The sequence below is a fragment of the Eublepharis macularius genome, chromosome 2 (genome assembly GCF_028583425.1).
Source record: "Eublepharis macularius isolate TG4126 chromosome 2, MPM_Emac_v1.0, whole genome shotgun sequence".
NCBI lineage: Eukaryota > Metazoa > Chordata > Lepidosauria > Squamata > Eublepharidae > Eublepharis > Eublepharis macularius.
The window spans coordinates 200,277,710-200,296,918 of record NC_072791.1 but is presented as its reverse complement, the minus strand read 5'-3'; the positions used below and the strand labels follow the sequence as shown (position 1 = coordinate 200,296,918).

The 19,209-nt window shown below is 41.8% G+C and overlaps 1 protein-coding gene across 3 annotated transcripts in view; it reads right to left on the bottom strand.

Annotated features, from left to right (window-relative positions):
* The window catches only part of MAP3K20 (mitogen-activated protein kinase kinase kinase 20), a 136,712-nt gene that overhangs the window by 12,664 nt on the left and 104,839 nt on the right, over positions 1-19,209 (bottom strand). For all 3 annotated transcript variants that reach the window (XM_054970460.1, XM_054970461.1, XM_054970462.1), the window contains exons 12-16: positions 16,065-16,109; positions 14,224-14,254; positions 13,758-13,897; positions 12,060-12,122; positions 8,836-8,928 (exon numbers count right to left, since the gene is read on the bottom strand). In XM_054970460.1, the coding sequence (XP_054826435.1) occupies positions 8,836-8,928; positions 12,060-12,122; positions 13,758-13,897; positions 14,224-14,254; positions 16,065-16,109 (372 nt within the window). The remainder of the gene's footprint in view (positions 1-8,835; positions 8,929-12,059; positions 12,123-13,757; positions 13,898-14,223; positions 14,255-16,064; positions 16,110-19,209) is intronic.

Genomic DNA, 19,209 nt, shown 5'->3' with positions numbered 1-19,209 from the left:
GCCTATGGACAACCAGGACTTCCCTAGAGAACTCCCAGGAGGCAGTGATACCATATGAGAATTTATCCCTGATCTAGGGACAGCTAGGGTGCTTTTATATAATTCAGTTTTGGCTCCACGGCATCCCTTTATTATTTTTATAGTTTTAAAAAGGAAAGTGATTTATTTCAATGATGTATGTTGGAAGATTCACATGGAACTCTAGGAGAAGGTACATTTGCAAACTGCTCTAGATCTGGACAGCTCTGAAGCTGTTAACATCCAAGATGTCAGGGAGACTCAAACAAACACTGTTCCCAAGGTCCTCAGCCTTTCTTCATAGGACTCAGTCTCCAGACCCCTGATCATTCTTGTTGCTCTCTTCTGCACCCTCTCAATTTTGTCCACATCCTTTTTGAAGTGAGGTCTCCAGAACTGCACATAGTACTCCAGGTGCAGCCTGACCAAGGCAGTGTAGAGAGGGACTATGACTTCCTGTGATTTCAATGCAATGGCCTTTTGATACAACCCAAGACTGAATTTGCCTTTTTTGCCACCACATCACACTGACTGCTCATATTTAGTTTACAGTCCACACTTATCCCAAGATCTCTTTTGTATACACTACTACCCAGAAGCGTATCCCTCATCCAGTGTTTGTGCTTCACATTTTTGTGGCCCAGATGTAATATTGTGCACTTATCTATGTTGAATTGCATCCTGTTCACAACTGCCCACTTCTCCAGAGTATTCAGGTCTTGTTGAATTTTAACTCTATCTTCTTGGGAGTGGCTGTGTGGAAACAGCCTTAGTTTTGAAGCAAAAGAGACCTTTGATACTACTTAACATTGGTTCTTTACCTCTTCTGCAGTAAAACAAGGACAAACATTTAGCTGATCTCAAATGAAACCGCACTACCAGTATAAGGCAGAGAAACATCACACCAATTATTTTAAAATATGCATCAGTATTTTAAAGTGGGACTCAGCCATGCGTACTCCTTTTAAATCTGCTGCTTGTTGGTGAATCCTGAGATTTTACGAGTATGAATCCTTTTTTTTTAACACTCTGTTCACAACAGTCATCCCTCAAAAAGTCAGTAATCTGTATCTGGTCCTGGTGGCTGAATAGCACAACAGTATATAGTTGGGGGCAGGATCTAGAATTTTAGATAAAATTAAGGTGGAGTAACTGTCAGTTGAAATGAACTGATTTCCTTTCAGTAGAGCAGGGGTCCTCAACTAGAGTTCCCAGGTGCCCGCCAGTGGTGGGCAAACTCCTTGGTGTTTGCTTCCTTGCCCATCAACCCACCAGTGGTCAGCAAGAGGTGGCAGGCACCGCAGGAATGCATGTCACACACTCGCTCCCAAGGGGCATGACGATGTCACCCATGGAAGTGACATCATCGCGCCGGCCATGGGAACATTCCAGCACTTCATTTGGGGGTGATTTGGGCCTCAAATGGGCTGAATCAGCCGATCATGGAGTGTGGGAGCGCTCCTGTGGCTGGTGTGACAACATCACTTCTGGGGGTGATGTCGTCACACATGTGCTAGAGCACATTCACATGTGCAAAGCGCACACACAAAGAACATGCCAACATGAGGTAAGTGCCAGGTTACCCCTGCCCCCGGTGGGAGGGTATAGGGACCTGGCAACCCTATCTCCAACTGTTTTGAACCTGTGGGCAGCTTGGGAATTCTGACACAATGTGGTACATGCAGCCACAAAATGGCTGCCAAGGGAGGCAGAGCCAGCTTCAAAATGGCTGCTGCCACTTGCCTTCAGTCACACAATGAAAATCCTTGAGCATGGTGGGTGCTGCCAAAACGTTTTTAAAAATCTTCGCAGACAATCAAAGTTCCAATGGTCACTCAGAAGTCTTGCTGGACAAAAGCCCCACCTGACCCACCCACTTTCTAAAAACTCTTGGCAGGCATCATGAAAGGTGCTGAGGGGTGCCATGGTGCTCACAGTCACCACATCGGTGGTCCCTGCTGTAGAGTTTTAGTGTGGAAATATGAGCAGAATTTTAGTATGGAGGTACACTATCTATGGAAGACCTTATCTGTGAAATGGGCAAGCCAGTACCATCATTACCATATTCATAGAACCAGAAGCAACATGGACATTGAGTAACCACTTAAGTTGCTGGAGCACCAGCAAACTTTCTGCTCAGGAGAAAGGCGGGATTATAAATATTTCAGATAAAAAAATAAAACTAAAATGGGATGTGTCATTTCTTAGGAGGAGGTGCTGGTCTAGATACTTACCAATTTGGCTAACACCAGTAACAGACAGTGTTGATATTCGGGTCGGGGGTTGGGTGCAGAAGAAAGAAGCTAGTATAGAAACAGACAAACTAGCATAACCTGCAGCCCTTGATTTTGACTTCGGGAAATCCACCATCCCGTGCCTGTTCTACTTGCTGGATGGGTCTAACCGTGTACCCAGTAACAAAAAAGGTGGCCTCTTGCCATGAAGGGAGCATACATCCCGCCCCCCCCCCCCCCCGACTCTGTATCTATCTGTAACTGGCCATCCTGCCCCACAGGCTTTTTCTAGGTTGAATGGGTGATGCAATATGTGCGTGGCTGTTTTAAACATTGTATTGTTATTGTTGATTATATATTTTATGCTGCTAAATTTTATTGTTGTATAAAATACACACACACACACACACACACACACACACTGTTGTGATTTGCTCTGAGCCTGCTTGCAGGGAGAACTGAATATAAATTTAATTAATTAAATAAAAATAAATAGAATAAGGTTGGCAGGGAGTTGGCCATAATTTGTGCTGCATGCCGTAAGCATGGCAGTGAAAAGATACCGCTGTGAACTGTTGATGCTACGCCTATGGAAAGGAAGTAATTTTTGTGCAACAATCAGAATATCGTACAGGTAAACCAGCTTAGCTCGAATTTGTCAAAATTTGGAGGCTAATCAGGGTTGGCCATAGTTAGTATTTGTGTGGGAGACAACCAACGGAGATTAGGGTTGCTGTGTAGAGGAAAGCAATGGCAAATCACTTCTGTTTGGCTGTTGGAACACCTTGTGGGTGAAATCAACATGAATCTGTTGCAACTCAACAACATGTTCTTTAAAAAGTGAAAAACAAATGATTAAGCAAGGCTTGAAGATATGATTTAAGATAAAGCCAAATGAGGAGGGACTAATAAGGCAGTTTAATATACAAGTGTATTATGCAGTGCTATCCTAAGCAGAGTTCAACCCTTCTAAATCCACTGACGTTGATGGGCCTAGAAGGGTATAACACTGCTTAGGATGGCCCTACTAGAGGCTTTTTTTACAGTGCAATCCTATGCAGGTTTACTCAGAAGAAGGGCTTTTTTTCTGGTAAAAGAGGTGATAAATCTCAGTGAGTTGCCAGCACAGGGGGCAACTCCTGGCGAGAGGTGGTGCCCCTGGTACCTCATGTGTGCGTGCAAAGTGCATGCATACTCCCAGGGCCAATGAAATCACTTTGTGTCAGCTGGAACAAGGGGGGAGTTTTTAAAAGTTTAAATCACCCTCGGCGAAAATGGTCACATAGCTGGTGACCCTGCCCCCTGATCTCCAGACAGAGGGGAGTTTAGATTGCGCGCCGCTCTGCGCCACTCCAGCTGGAGTGGCGCGGAGGGCAATATAAACTCCCCTCTGTCTGGAGATCAGGGGGCGGGGCCACCAACCATGTGACCATTTTCAAGAGGTTCTAGAACTCCATTCCACCGTGTTCCAGCTGAAAAAAGCCCTGTTCAGAAGCAAGTCCCACTATACTCAATGGTATTCACTCTCAGCTAGGTGTTCATGGGATTGCACTGTTCATACAGCTTATGGCAATTCATAGCACAATAAACAAAAAGGAGTCTGGCAGCATCTTAAAGTGTGTCCTCAAGTGGCTAATATATATTCATGGAAGAGAGGGAGTGGAAATGTGGGGTCAGGTTGTGAGGAACGTAGGGCTAAATTAGATATTAGGTAAAAACTCAAAGTGATAATCTTCCTAGACATGCTAAACTAATTTAACACCTGTTCTAGAATAGCAATCCCACCGTGTTTATGGAGGACTAACAAGGCAGAGCAGAATAGATACAAAATGGATACTTACTTCCTTGTATACTAACACACGGCCAACTTCCACAAATTTTTTATGAATGTGATTAAAATCCATCTAATATAAGAAACTGTTTGTTAAATGGAAAATTTACACCCTAGGTTAACTTGGAAATATGGCTTGTTAAGGGATACATATTTTTTAAAACATGGTCCTTCTCAAGAGTTCTCAGAATAATTGACTGATCAGTTACCTCTATATCTCGTTTATGTTTTTGAGGCTAAAAATGTGTCTAATCCCACCCAATATACCCACACAAAAGATACTCAGTTGGATCCACAAGAAGGAGCCGTAAGTAATTTTAAAATATGAACTGATGATGACAAAAAGTATACAAAAAACACAAAAACTTTGAATTCACTCAGGAAAAAACAGTAATTCTGCAGATTTTGTAAATCATTATGGAGGAAGACAAGAAATTATGACAAACCCCAACCCAGAAATTATATATACTGTAATGTGGTGAGGCCTTTTTAAAAAGTTGTGTTTCTTCTTTATTATGGAAACTATACTTTATACAGATGTTGAATCTCACTACAGAAATAAAGAACTAGCTGTAGACTCTGGTCAAACAACATTTTTACAATTTAAAATTTTGTGAGGATGACTGTAAATTTTGAATGAGGCCTATTTATGGAATGAATTTTCCATTTTAGTTTTTTTTTAAATTGGAGAGATTACAGTAAACTTTAAAAATGGAAAGATATTAGGGGGAAATGGAAACACCATCTTAGCAGGCAACTGAGTATTGAAAAATGTAAGATTTAATGCAAGATAAAACAAACATGAAAAAAACCCTGATCATGCTGATATTAAAAGTAGTAGCGTGTTGATAATTTCGGTCCCTGGTAGCTCCTTTACATTCTTCGCTATTATCTATCTCAGCTGTCGAAACCTGCTGTTCTAAACGCAATAAGACTTGGAATATCTAGAGTGTTACCACCTGGGTTATTTATCATTAAGGCCAACTCCGCTACCCCACTTTTTTTTATTATGCCAGATTTAAAGGGAGATAACACAAGTATGGTTAATTTGCTTCTCTTCTTTATATAGAGTGTCATGACCCATCACTGCTTTGTCCCGTGAGAAATATTTTCCCCCTCCCCTTTTACTCAAAAAGAAATATGCAAGAAAACTCTCCCTCAAAATTCCATTAATAACCTCTTGTAGTGTGTTTAGGTTGCCGGGTCTGGAACTAAGGATGTTTTAATCTCTTTCACGGCAAAAACAATGTCTCGTAATGATGTACAGGACTATTGCCGTACTGATGAAGAATCATACATAATTCAGCACCTTTCACTTGGCACCACTGTGATATCCTCATTAGCAGTGGCTCACGGTGGTTGTCAGATGGTGTCCATGCGAACGCAGGCATTATATTGTCTTTGAGATGTGCAGCTGCTTCCATGACACTGCCAGTATATAAAAACATGACGCCAGTTTGTTTTATTTAGTGCTAAACCTTCCAGTTTGTAAAAACAAGGCTGACACAGAGCCTGACACGAGGCAGTGAAAATAATTAGCTCTCATTTTCTCAGCCTCCTATTTCCTTCTCCCTGCTGTGTTCCCTTTCCACTAAACCACCACATGTCAGTCGAAATGGGAGGCAATTAGCGGGCTCATTTCAGTCCCCACAACTGTGCTGAAAAGAAAGTATTTATGATGGCACAATGAACAGCTGAAAGATTAAATAACATTTGCCTTTTGAAAAGAAAATGACTTCTAGCTAAATGGGCAATTTTTGATTATTCTCAAACAAGCTTAGAGTAGTTTGGTTTTTTTAAAAAAAATACAAGAAAGGAAAATGAGTCATTTTAAGGTGAAAGAATCAAATAAAACTTGACACAGTAATGCAAATAACTGATGTTTTATTGCAAAATATGTAAATGTGTTATAGCCTTAACAATGGCCTCTGTCTTGGGTCAAGGGAGACGAATGCCAAGTAGGCATGGGTATAGAGGAGGTTTCTGCGGAGCAGGTTTTGTTTTATTATTTTGATTCTTTAAAAAAAATGGTTTTAGAGAAAAGGTGTTCATTAAAAATTATAAACAAATGGAGCAAAACATCAGTGGGTATGATAAGCTGAGGGATTTGACTACTGTTAAGGGCCTCCGCTAGGTGGGTGACAATTTTGGCTGAGGTAGAACAGGCCTCAAATGTAATTAAAACGGGCACTATTTTTTTTTAAAGAAGAAATTATGCGTTTCTTGTTGTTCTCTTTGTTTCAAGTATTGTGAGGTGGAGTTTATGCATAATGATGAATTGCTTAGGTACTAGAAATAGATGTTTATCTTGAGCACTTTTATAACAGCAGGTTTCAGCAGTTGAGATGGAGAGAATTCTAAGACAAGAAATTATATTCCAAGAGGAGCTGCTATCATTTCAGAATTTTCCATTTCCTAAGTAGTTTTAAACCCTCACAAGTTGATCCTAAGGAACTCCACACTGCAACATGGGTTGGGAGTGGCAGCAGTTCCACACTGAAGAAAGGATATTCTGTTGGCAGGTCAGGAAGAGTGATAAACCAAGCCGTATGGCAATCACGTATAAGGCCAGGGCAAAATTTTCAGAGTTCCAATTTATTTTCTGGTGAAGTTTTTTAAGTCTAAATACACTTTCACATGTCTGAAAATATTTGTTTCCATTCAGCTCAATAACTTTGTAGACATCTTTGTTTCTACACAGAGGGATTCATCAGATGGTATGGCCCATGAGCCAAACACAGACTATTGGTCATAATCAACTTGTGAGGGCATTGTCTTGGATCTGATGAAGGGAGCTTTGGCTCTCAAAAACTTACATCCTGGAAATCTTGTTGGTCTTCAAGGTGCTACTCAACTCAAATCTTGCTCTTCTACTGCAGACAACACAGCCATCCACCTGAAATTATTGGTCATAAAGGCTGCCTTTTATCCAGATCTTTATTATCTCCTTGTGGACTTATAGAATAATAAAACTGGACTGCCTAGTCCAACCTAAAGAAACGACATCCTATGTATAGAGTATCCTAAACAGATACTTGTCTTCACAAAACTCCCCATTTGCATCTTATTATATTGTTGATCAGTGTTTATAGTTAAGGATATTCGGGTGGATTTGAAGGGAGACAGAGTTCAAGGTGGGCATTCTGGAACTGGTGGTGCTGAAGGCTAATATATAAGATATTTCAGGTGGGTAGCCATGTTGGTTTGCAATAGATGAGCAACAAAGAGTTCCCAGGGTTTAAGCTCTTGAGAGCCAAGCTCCCTTCGTAAGAAGGGACGAAGCACATGTAGCCAATAAACAGATTGATCAGTGTAACAGACACATAAGTAATTATATGTTTATTATATAATTATATGAAGAGAAAAGAGACTCCAGGAAAATTTCTTTGCTGGGAAAACTTTGGGATCAAGTTGAGGAAGACATTTGAAAAATGTATCTATTGCTCTAGAACCCTTTTGACATAACTCTACCTGTGGCTTGCAGCTAAACAACTCTGTGTTGGACACTTCCCTGACACGAAATGTAAAGGACACCATCAAAGCTAAGCTGGTGGTGATTAGAACTCATAAGAACTTGCAGAGGAGGGGAAATCCCATTTTCTGCACAGGTCTCCACTTCTTTCTCGGTTTGGCTTTTTTGGCCCACTCCTTTGTCCCCTCCGCCTCAAGATCCACATTGATAGATGAGCATTTAGATTAGAAATACTTCTCCTTTGCTTTATAGTTCACATTAATGATTATTATACTTTGATATAAATAGTGGATGAGAGGCTCAAAGGAAATTGAAGACTTGCATGTGCAAAAGGTTTGAACATTTACATGCTAGGTCAGCGAGTCCGAGGATCAGGCTGATTATTTAGCAACATTCAGTCTTGATGCCCTATAACACGCACGCACACATGAACACACAGAATTAAAATGAGAAGAACTGCGATGGTGGAAGATGGTTGAATTTCCCTGTAGTACTATGTTGCTGTTCTTCTGTGATGTGCTAAACTTCAACCTGCCATGTTTTATTTATTATTATTAAATTTTATTTATTAGATTTTTACAATGCCTGTCCCTCAAAAGAGGTCCAAAGCGGTTTACGACAACAGAAAACAATGAAAAACGATCAAACAATTAAAACAGTAATAAATATTATACACTGGAGCTAAAAATATAATTTTGAGAAAACTAATCATGATAAACACTAATTGAGTTGGATTTCACCCCACCTTCCTTATTGTGTGAAGCTTGGTACTCTCCCATGTGTGGAGGCACAGAAGAACGAAGATGAAAACAGAGTTAACATACCTGTAACTTATGTTCATCGAGTTCTTCTGTGCTGACACACATCCCTCCCTCCTGCCCCGCTGTGAATTCCCATGCAGAATAATAATAAATATGATAACTATAACAAAAATTGATGTTTTAAAGGATTATGGCTATGTGTATTGGATAGCGGCGGCAAGGGAGAACTGAGGGAAGGGGCCGTTGGTCGCTGGAAGGACATGTGACCATTTGGGAGGGAAACGGTCGCTGAGGCGCGCAACAAACAGCCCCTTCGGAGCTATAGAAGAGATAAAGAATTTTCCGACGGCTGGCCTGCGCCTGTGCAGTCCCATGTGTGGAGGCACAGAAGAACGAAGATGAACTTCATGTTTGCATTTTCTCCCCAGGGTGCGCTAAACTCAGTATTCTTACCAGTCTACTTAACAGTACACAAAACAAATGAACAAAGTATAGCATTTGTCAATTTTTTTCATTTACCTGAGGCCCAGTTCCAGGCTTTAAATGGTAGCCAAATACAAGTTCTAGGTTCACTACTTTCTCCACACTTGTCTCGTTTTCACTGGAAGAGTCCTACCATGGAAACAAAGAATAAATTGTCATTTCTATTTCAGTTCTCATTTATATCACAGACAAGGCTGTACCTATTTGGCAGTACCCAGGATCATTTTTGTTCATCTTACCTAATTCAAAACTTTAAATGACATTAAATAATTGTGACCCATTCTATATATTCATCATTAGCCAAAAAAATTGCTGAAAAAGGAGTGTGTTATAAATTATAAGGGAGCTTCCAAATACCACATGGGCAGTGACAGTAGTGTCAAACAGGAAGGGGCACAGGAAGTAAAGAAAAGAGACTTCCTACTGCGGGGATGAGTACAAACTGCTCAGTGATTTATGGTTTTAATTAACAGTTTTTAATGCTTTATGTTTTTATTATGTTTGATTTTGTAAGCTGCTTAGGGTTGACAGGTCCCCTGAGTTTGAAATTGGGGATGGGGGGTTGGGGGAAGTGTGCCAAGAGGACTTACCTCATATGTGCATGGAGTGCACCCACACTCAGGAGCACTTCCTCATTGAGCCAGGAATGATGTCATTCCTGGTGTAACATGGAAGTGATGGGTCATGTACAGGGCCGATTTGATAAAAATCAGCCCCCGAACACTAATTTGGGGGTCAATTTTTATCAAATCAGCTCCACGCATGACCCGTTGCTTCTGCATTGTGCCAGAGTGTGCTGCGGGGCCTCCCAGACCTGTTCTGTGCCTCCTCCCGCATCAGCCAGGTGAAAGGTGGGTGGGGGTCAGAGACTGGGAGCAGGGGATCCCTTGCCTCCATCAGGGAAATGGGATCTCTATAGCTGCCTCAGGCAGGTTCCCTGGAGCAGCAACCTAAATTTTAAAGAAATAAATCAATCATATTCATTTATTTATTTAGGAGCTTTTTGTTGTAGAGTCCTGTGAGAGCAACCCTAAGTAGGTCTACTTACTTAATGGGACTTACTCCCAGGAAAATGTCTTTAGGATGGTAGCCTGTGTCACTCACAATGATCTTAACAGCCATGTTAAGGCTTCTGAGTGCCCAGCAGTGCCATCAATGAACTTAGAAGAGTGAAATTTGCTTAGGATGGCACTGCATTCCTCTGATTCAAAATACATCTGGAAAAATTCCAGCATTCCAATACACAGAATTCCATGTATTGGAATGGTTTGATTAGTGTACAACAGAATACTGAGTGCTCATGCATGAGTCTAAAAGTTGAACAAAACTTATTGCAAAAAACAGCAATACTGGATTTATTCTTTTTGAGAAGTTTGTTTAACGGTAGTTTGACAGTTAGCAGAAGCAAGTTTTATACTGGACGAATTTCTCCTGTCACCTGAAAGATTTTGACTGCCAGCCAACTGCTGTTCAAGTAGAAGTAGTCACTAATTTTAAGTACTTGTTTCTGCAGAAGCGTTCAAAGGTACATGAAAGTTTGTTAATCTTGGCCGAATCCACATGGTTCGTTTGCCGCTATTTTCACGCCATTTATGCACTTCTCAGAGCGCTGTTCACATACTCTTACCTCAATCCCACCATTCTATCATATCTGTTGCGCTGCACCTCAGACAAGGTTGTCACGCTTTCCAACGCTTCTCTTGTGCAGTTCTCACCATGGATGTGAACAGATAGAAGCGGTTCACAAAGAGACTGCCCCCTCTTAACCACCCCCACTTCCTTGTTCCTTGCCTTTCTGGAATACTGCCCCTCTTTGCCAAGCAATTCTTATGATCCCAACTCTGTCCGAGGCATGCCCACATGCCCATCCTGTTTATTATTTTTTTAAAGGGAGCTTTCCTAGCGCTATTGCGCAATCCCATTTCAATTCCCAAGCGGTTTGGGAAGTGCCATTGTAAAAAGCCCGTGGAGGCATCAGGGGGGGGGCACCATTCTTATTACAGTGAATAATGTTTTACTGCCAAAGGACAGCCTAGGTAATTTCTGATAAGAGGACTGTGGCTGCAAAGGTTGACTCTTTCCAGTTTTTTTTTTTAAATTTAATTATCGGTATGGCAAAAAATTGCTATCCTACAAATATAGTTGAGCGGTAACACAGTAGTCTGTGATAAGTAGCCATGCGAACACCTGTGTCCCACCAATGTCCACAATCTTTTTCAGTGACCCATTGTGCTCTCCTGGGGCTCTTTGACCAACAGAAAATGCTACTGCGGTCTCACATGGCCTGAGCGTGCGATGCAGCGTGGTGTTTTCTATGAATCAAACGTATTTGCAATACAGCGGAAAATCGATATAGCAGAAATCTCTCATTAATTTTTTTTTTAAATCATGTCATCATCGACAACGGCGGATCTAGACCCGCCCCTTATCACACTTTTCTCCCAGGGATGTGAATGAAGCTTAGTGCAACGCTGACTCAGTAAGAAAGGGAATGCGAACACAGCCTGGGACATTGCGGGATAGGATCCAGCGCAATAAATGCGCAGGAAAACCGGAAGGTAGGGAAGTGTGGATTCGGCCCTTGTTGGTCTTCTGTCCTTTAGGTCTCAAACTTTAGCATGGAAATAGCTTATATTCACAATTACTGACATTTCTTGACATGATATAAACAATGGTACTAGATTGTGACATGGTCTAGTGATCTGATTCAAAATAGTTGTCTTAGTAAAGTGGTAAGGTTGTGGTCTATCTTGTCCACACAGGAAGAATCCAGTTGTGATTGCCATAGTACACCAAGAGCACAATTTCCATATAACGTGTGAAGGCATCCTCGCTCATATGACTGAATTCTTCTCTTGACAAAACCAAAACTGCTTGTACACAGAAAGCTAGCATGCCAGGTACAATACTAGGCATAAGTAGGTAACCCTTCGGAGCTTTCAAAATCAAAAAGAGTCCAGTAGCACCTTTAAGACTAACCAATTTTACTGTAGCATAAGCTTTCGAGAATCAAGTTCTCTTCGTCAGATGCCTGATCAAAACTGGACAGATACAGAAGAGGAGGGGAGAAGACAGAGAGAGAGGAAAGAAGGGGCTTTGACTCTCAAAAGCTTATACCCAAAGTCTTAACTTGTCAGAGACAAGTTAACCATCTCAGGGAGAACTAGGTCTTTCTGATTCACCTGTTTTGAGAGTAGTAGCACAAAGATTTCTTCCCCCAAGGTTGACATTTTATTTCTTGGAATAAAAATCATACTTACCTTAATCAGAGGTGGAAAATGAAACAGGTTGAGGTAATCCTGAGCTAATTTCTCAATGGCAGTCTACAAGGGGGAAGAAGTAAACATAAAAGCCATTAGAGCCAGTTTGGTGTAGTGGTTAAGAGCAGTGGGACTCTTATCTAGAGAACTGGGTTTGATTCCCCACTCATCTGCTTGAAGCTGGCTGGGTGACCTTGAGTAAGTCACAGCTTTTCCAGAGCTCTCTCAGCCCCACCCACCTCACAGAGTGTTTTGTTGTGGGGATAATAATAACATACTTTGTAAACAGCTCTGAGTGGGCGTTAAGTTGTCCTGAAGGGCGGTATATAAATCAAATGTAAAAAAAAAAGCAATGTGGAAAGTATAGCATAGCATATACAAACATTTATTTGTACTGTCAATGACAAGACTATAACATTCTCTTTGATGCCTAGTATACAGTTGTTAAGTTATGAGGTGACAGGAAAACAGCAACAGTTTTGGTTATAACAGTGTTAGATGATAACATAAAAAGTGTAGAAAAAACTAAAACAGAGGCAACTTGGGAATGAGAGTTCATTTGTCTTGAGCTTTGTGGGGACTCTTCACACACACACACACACACACACACACACACACACACACACACACACACACACATCACAGTTAACTCCTATCTTGCGAGAATGTGTGCAAAGTGTCATAGTCACTCAAGCGTATGTGTCACATGGGATGCAGAGATTTAAAGAAGACATTAATTTTGGCCAATACAGTGGTGCTCTTTTGAACTGTAGGACACAGACTGGTTCCAATTTTTCATTGGTTCTCTCCCCTGTTTAGTTTCCTATAGTGAGTGATTCTGCGCACATTGGATAATGCACTTCCAATCCTCTTTATAGATCATTTGGAACAGATGTTTTCATGTGTGGAACAAAAAATCCACCTCAAACGATTGATAAAGTGCATTGAAAGTGCATTATCCAATGTGTGCAGAATCAGCCGATATCTGTTTATCTCACATCCACTTTATAAACAGGAAGACTAGTTAGAGACAAATCAACTGCTTTGTATGTGGAAGGTTTCAGGTTAGCAGGTAATAGTTGTTGTGAAAGACATCTTTATCTTAGACCCTGGGGAGCAGTTGCCAGTGCTGACCTTAATAGACCAATGGTCTAATTCTATATAAGACAACTTCATGTGTTCTTGTGTGAGTTCAGCATGGAATAAACATGATGTTAGAATACTCTTTGGAAGATGAATTTCTGAATTCCCATCCTACAGAAAGCCATGACCTGGATAGCCCAGGTGAGCCAGATCTTATCAGATCTTAGAAGCTAAGCAAGGTCAGCCTTGGTCAGTAATTGGATGGGAGACCTCCAACAAAGACCAGGGCTGCAGAGGCAGGCAATGGCAGACCACCTCTGTTAGTCTCCTGCCATGAAAACCCCACCAGGGGTCGCCATAAGTCAACTCTGACTTGAGGGCACTCTCCACCACCACCATGCTACAGAAAACTGCAAAATACAGAAATGTATGGATTTTTTTTGGCACTGTTTGACTAGCTTGGTCAGTATGTTATAAAAATTACTCTAGTTTGCTTTCATTTATTTTGAGAGTTGGAGATATTTTAACCCTCATTAGTATTTATTATTTGAATACACAAAATGGGTAACTCTTTCTAACAGTTCTGTTGTCATCCAAAGTTTACTATTCAGATACCTTCAAATGAATGATGTGGCCTTTGGAAACGATTCCCATGTCCTTCAAGTCCTCTTCTTCCAGAAGAAGTAATCGTTTGCCTGTGATGTGATGTTCTTTAAACAAACTGGCATATACATTCATCTCACCAGACGTATCACCTTAAAATAATAAGAAATAGTTAAACCCAGGGCTTTTTTCCAGGGGGAATGCAGGGGAATGGAGTTCCGGAACCTCTTGAAAATGGTCATATGGCTGGTAGCCCCGCCCCCTGATCTCCAGACATGCTGAGCGGCGTGGAGGGCAATCTAAACTCCCCTCTGTCTGGAGATCAGGGGGCGGGGGCCACCAGCCATGTGACCATTTTCTCTGAGGGCAACCCACTGAGTTCCACCACCTCTTTTCCCAGAAAAAAAGCCCTGGTTAAATCCATATACTTGGTGATTGAAAAGGCAACTTTGTGAACTAAACCCATACAGAACATTACCTTTTCTAACAAGCTGTTGCATCCAACCATACTGTGAAGAGAAGACAGAGGGTTTTAAAAATTAATTAGGTTGCATAAACTTTATAGGTAACATATAATGCAAAAACACAAGATGTACAAATTACAGTTCTCGTAAGTTTTGTTGAACAGGAGTTGTTGAAAACGCTGCATCAGAATTAAATTGGTCTTGTAGTGGAGATAAGGAATTATAGATTCTAAGGCAAAATTTGGCTCACCAAGGAGTATTCCTACCCAGGGTTGCCAGCCTCCAGGCGGTGGCTGGAGATCTCCCAGAATTGCAACTGATCTCCAGGCAACGGAGATGTTCTCCTGGAGAAAATGGCTGCTTTGGAAGGTGACCTCTATGGCATTATACCGTGCTGTGATCCCTCCCTTCCCCAAACCCCACCCTCTCCAGGGTCCACCCCTCAAATCTCCAAGAATTTACTAACCCAGATCTAGCAACCCTATTCACGCCTCATATCCATTTATCTACCTGTTGCCAATTAAGAGGAAAAAGAAATATGTGGACTGAAGGCCAAATATAGGGGTCACTGGATTTACATGACTGGAACTCCTGACTTGTGATTTACTAAAATAGCCATGGAGGGGTGTCATATGGGTCAAGTCCAAGTAAATTCAGAATGGAGTTTAACATTGTCCCTTCTAGTCCATTTCCCAGTCAAAAATGCCCCTGTACTATTTTAAGTTCCCAATGGAGAATTAAAGATAAGTGTCTGATGTTTTCCAGAAAAAAGTTCCAGTAAGGACAGTTTTCAATTAGGGGATTGGTACAGGAGATTGGTGCAGTGGATCGTAACTCTCCCTCTTGTCACAATCCTAAATGGGTCTGCTTCACAAAGTCAGATTTCCCATCAAGAGTTTCAGTCATGAAAACAGTGTGTTGTGTTGTTGGGTTCCAAGTGACAGCTAAGACAGTGGGATTTACTGGCAGGACTTTGCCTCCCCCCCACCTCTATCCAACTTCCAAATGGACCTCCCGGGGGGGGGCGGATTAATCTGGTCACTACAGTAATTCCTCTTGAATAAACAGAATGTAATATTCACATGCTTCGTGCAAATTGATTTGAAGACGACAGCCTTAATTTTCCTTTTTAAAAACGGAGGCTGGTGTAAAAGGATGGAATTTTGGGTACAAATTATCAAATGACTAACAACAGTCAGACTAATAATGGTCTGTAATTTAATTTTAAATCTCTTTTTCTTGTACAGAGACTGTTTTTCAGTCATACACACACACACACCACTGAGGTTTTTCTGTTTATGAAGATATTCATGATACACAACGAGCCGATCAGAAAATTCTCATGACATAGACAAGCATATCTGTCCTCAAGATTCATGGTTCTGGCCATACATTACTGGTATATGTAGCTTAAAAGAGGGAGGAACCATATAGATGCATAAACCCAGAGTAAGGGTGGAGGATGGGGCTTAGGCCAAACTATAACTTGTATGTAGCGTTAGATCAGCTTCCCCATTGCAAAACATCTGAAGATGCCAAGGACAGGGGATGTTTCACTTGAACATCCCCTCATTCTAACCTACTCCAACCTGTGGCAGCTTTTACTTGGGCCAGAACTCCACAGGGAGGGGAAGTATTTGGACAGTTTTGAGGAGAAGGCAACCAGCACCAAAAGATTTAAATATCCCTCCTCCCTGTTCCTTCATTGTTGTAATGAATCTCCTCTCCACATTTGTAGGGGGAAACAGACACAGAGCGAACAATTTGGTTTGCAATATGACACTTTGCTTAATCATTGAGGAAGCTTCTTTGTTAACAAAAAAGGGGCTAGAGTAAGTATTTAGAGGATTCTTACCACATCTTCTTCAGTCCATGCAATGATATCAAAGGAAGGCAGCAACTGTGTAAGAAAAAGGATCGTAAAAGTGTGGTGTTCTTTGTCTTGGCACATTTTACTTAAGACATCTGATCCCATCCCACCGTTCCTCAAAATAATTCAGGGCAGTGTATACAGTCTTCTGCTTTATTCTGACAACAATCCGGTGAGGTAGGTTAGGCTGAAAGTGCTAGCTGGCCCAAGATCACCCAGTAAGGTTCATGAAAGCGAGGATTTGAATTTGAGTTGTCCAGATCCTAGTATGATACTTGAACCACTACGCCACTCTGGCTTTATACCGCACTAAGACAGGCAATCCACATTTTCCATGAGCATTTACTATACCAAAGAATATGTGAATGAATGATGAAGGAATAAGTATGATGGCGACCCTATTAAAAGCATTAGTTCATATCAATGTTTCATTCAATGTGTTCATCTCTTCCCTGTCCTGGCATCCCTGAGATATATTTTCTGAATTTGGGTTATAGAAGAGGCTGATTCCAGAATAGCACAACTTCAGCATTCCATTTCAGGCTTCCAAACAGCTACCAGCTGCAGACATGGGAAACTTAGCAAAGTCGAGGTATTTAAGTCTGTTTACAAAAGCTAAGTCTTCTGTTCTGTGCCATGTGATGAGTTGCTTAAACCTACTGGTACTCAACATTTATTATGTGCTTAGAACATGTGTAGGCTGCCTCCTCAGAATCCTGGTCAAGATGGCTTACAATTAAAAACCCCAATATAAAAAGTGAGCCATTTAAAAAACAAACAAGCCATGAGACATAAGCAGGATAAAAACTATCCATAAAACAGACGACCACTATTAAAAAGTTGATGACGTAAAACCTGTAATTAAAAACCTGGATAAAAATATGCATTTTAGCCTGGTGCTTAAAGAAAGTAACGTAGGCGCCAGGTGAGCTTCAAGAGGCATGGTATTCCAGCGGCAAGCTGCCACCACAGAAAATGCCCTGCCTGTAGTTGCCGCCTGTGTCACCTCACAGAAAGCAAAGTTTGAGAGTGAAATTTTAAGTAGTGGGCTGGATAGTTGGAAAGAGACAGACCTTCAGGTAGACCATCTTAAAGGTAAGAAACAGCACTTTGAATTGTGCTCAGAAGCAGTGCAGATCTTTCAGCAAAGGGGTGATACAATCCCTGTAACCTCTGACAGTAGCCTGGCTGCTGCATTTTGAACCAATTGAAGTTTCTGAACCCGTTTCAAAGGCAGTCCCACACGGAGTGCATTACAGTAATCTAACCTGGGTGTAATCAAAGCATGGATCACTGTAATCAGATCACACTTTTCAGAGAACAGCAGACCTGCCAGAGTTAGTAACAGGCACTACATGCCACGGAGGAGATCTGATCTTCCAACCATAGTTTAGGATTGACTAGCACCCCCAAGCTACAAAGCAACTTCTTAAAGGGGTGCAACCCTCTCAGGACAGACTAACTCTGAAGTCCCTGAGCTGCGTCTCCATTGTCCAACAGGACCTCGATCTTGTCTGGAGTGAGCTTCAGTTTATTGTTCCTCATCCATCTCCTTGTCTTCTCAAGGCACCTGTTCAGGACTTCCAGAGACCAACCTAGCTTTGCTGTTAAAGAGAAATAGAACTGGGTGACATCTGCGTACTGGTGGCACCTCACTCCCAAATCCCCGGATGACCTCTGCCAGTGGTTTCATGTAGATGTTAAATAGGATGGGGGATAAGATGGAACCCTACAGGACCTCATAGCATAAATGCCATGGGGCCAAGCAGCAGTCTCCCAGAACCACCTTCAGGAATCAGTTGTTAAATAAGAGTGGAACCACTGAAGCACAGTGCCTGATACTCCCAGCAACCCTCTGCATGGATACCATGGTCAATGGTATTGGAAGCTGCTGAGACACACTCCCCTTGTCTCTCTCCTGGCACTCAGGTAATCAGTCAGGGCAACCAAGGCTGTTTCCATCCCACAGCTGGGCCTGACTCCAGATTAAAACGGGTCTAGATCAGGGACCCCCAACCTTTTTGAACCTGAAAGTCCTCCATACCAAACTGTGCTCCAATAACATTGGATTGAGACAATCCAACTGTGGTGTCCAAGAGCTAAACCACAAGAGACGAATTACATGACGATGCTCATGTAAAAGGAGTCACAATGTTAGCTGGGAAGCTGAGTTTTAAAAGAGATTTGAAGGCTCTGTCAATTTCCCCTCTCTACAGAGCCAGCAAGATGGCTCCTCAGAGGGTTTATTTCCTCTTTACCTGGTAGAAGGGGAGGCAAAGAGGATATTAGCAAACCCTCTGAGGAGCCATCTTTGCTGGCTCTGTAGAGAGGGGGAATTGATAAAGCCTTCTGATCTCTTTTAAAACTCAGCTTCCCAGCTAACATTGTGACTCCCTTCATGTGCATGTCCTTGTGTAAGTTGTCTCTTTTAGCTTAGCTCCAAGTCATGGCAAATACAAGCAATTCTATCTGGAAAATTGCAAAAGAACCACAACCAGCTTGTATGTTTGTTGGGCTTGAGATAAAAGCTCTTCTACAACCTGGAAAAGCTTCACCAGACGGCACTGTCCAGACACAACAGTAGTAGAAAAGTGAGCTTGCTTCACTGCTATCACCACCACAGAATAGGCACAATAATTTGGTCGCATTCATTTTGAGTTTTTCTCCACTTGCACTGTCTGCGCAACTGTTTCATCATCTGGAGCTCCTCAGTAAACCTAGAGGCATTCTGGACTCCGTGGAAGGAGAGAGGGAGCTCAGAGGCGATCATGTCCACAGTCCGGGTCAGTTCTGTATTCCACAGGCCAAATAGGACTGCATTGGGAGCACCAGCTGTGCTGACTGGAAAATCCTCAAGAGATATCAGGAATCCCTCTGGATCCATAAGCCTCTGGTCTCCTTCTGTAGCATTCCCAGAAATGAAGGCTCCATATCCTCTCTATCCAAAGCAGAGCATTTCTGCCGACATAGTTGTACTTGACCCCTGGTTTCAAACTATGACTTCCATTCACCTCCATACAGGACCAAGATATACTCGCTCTCATGCAAAAATGAGACAGCAAATTCCAGACTCTCACACTTTTCTTCTGGAACAAATAGGGCTGTTTTTTGGTGGTACTGACCCGTACTG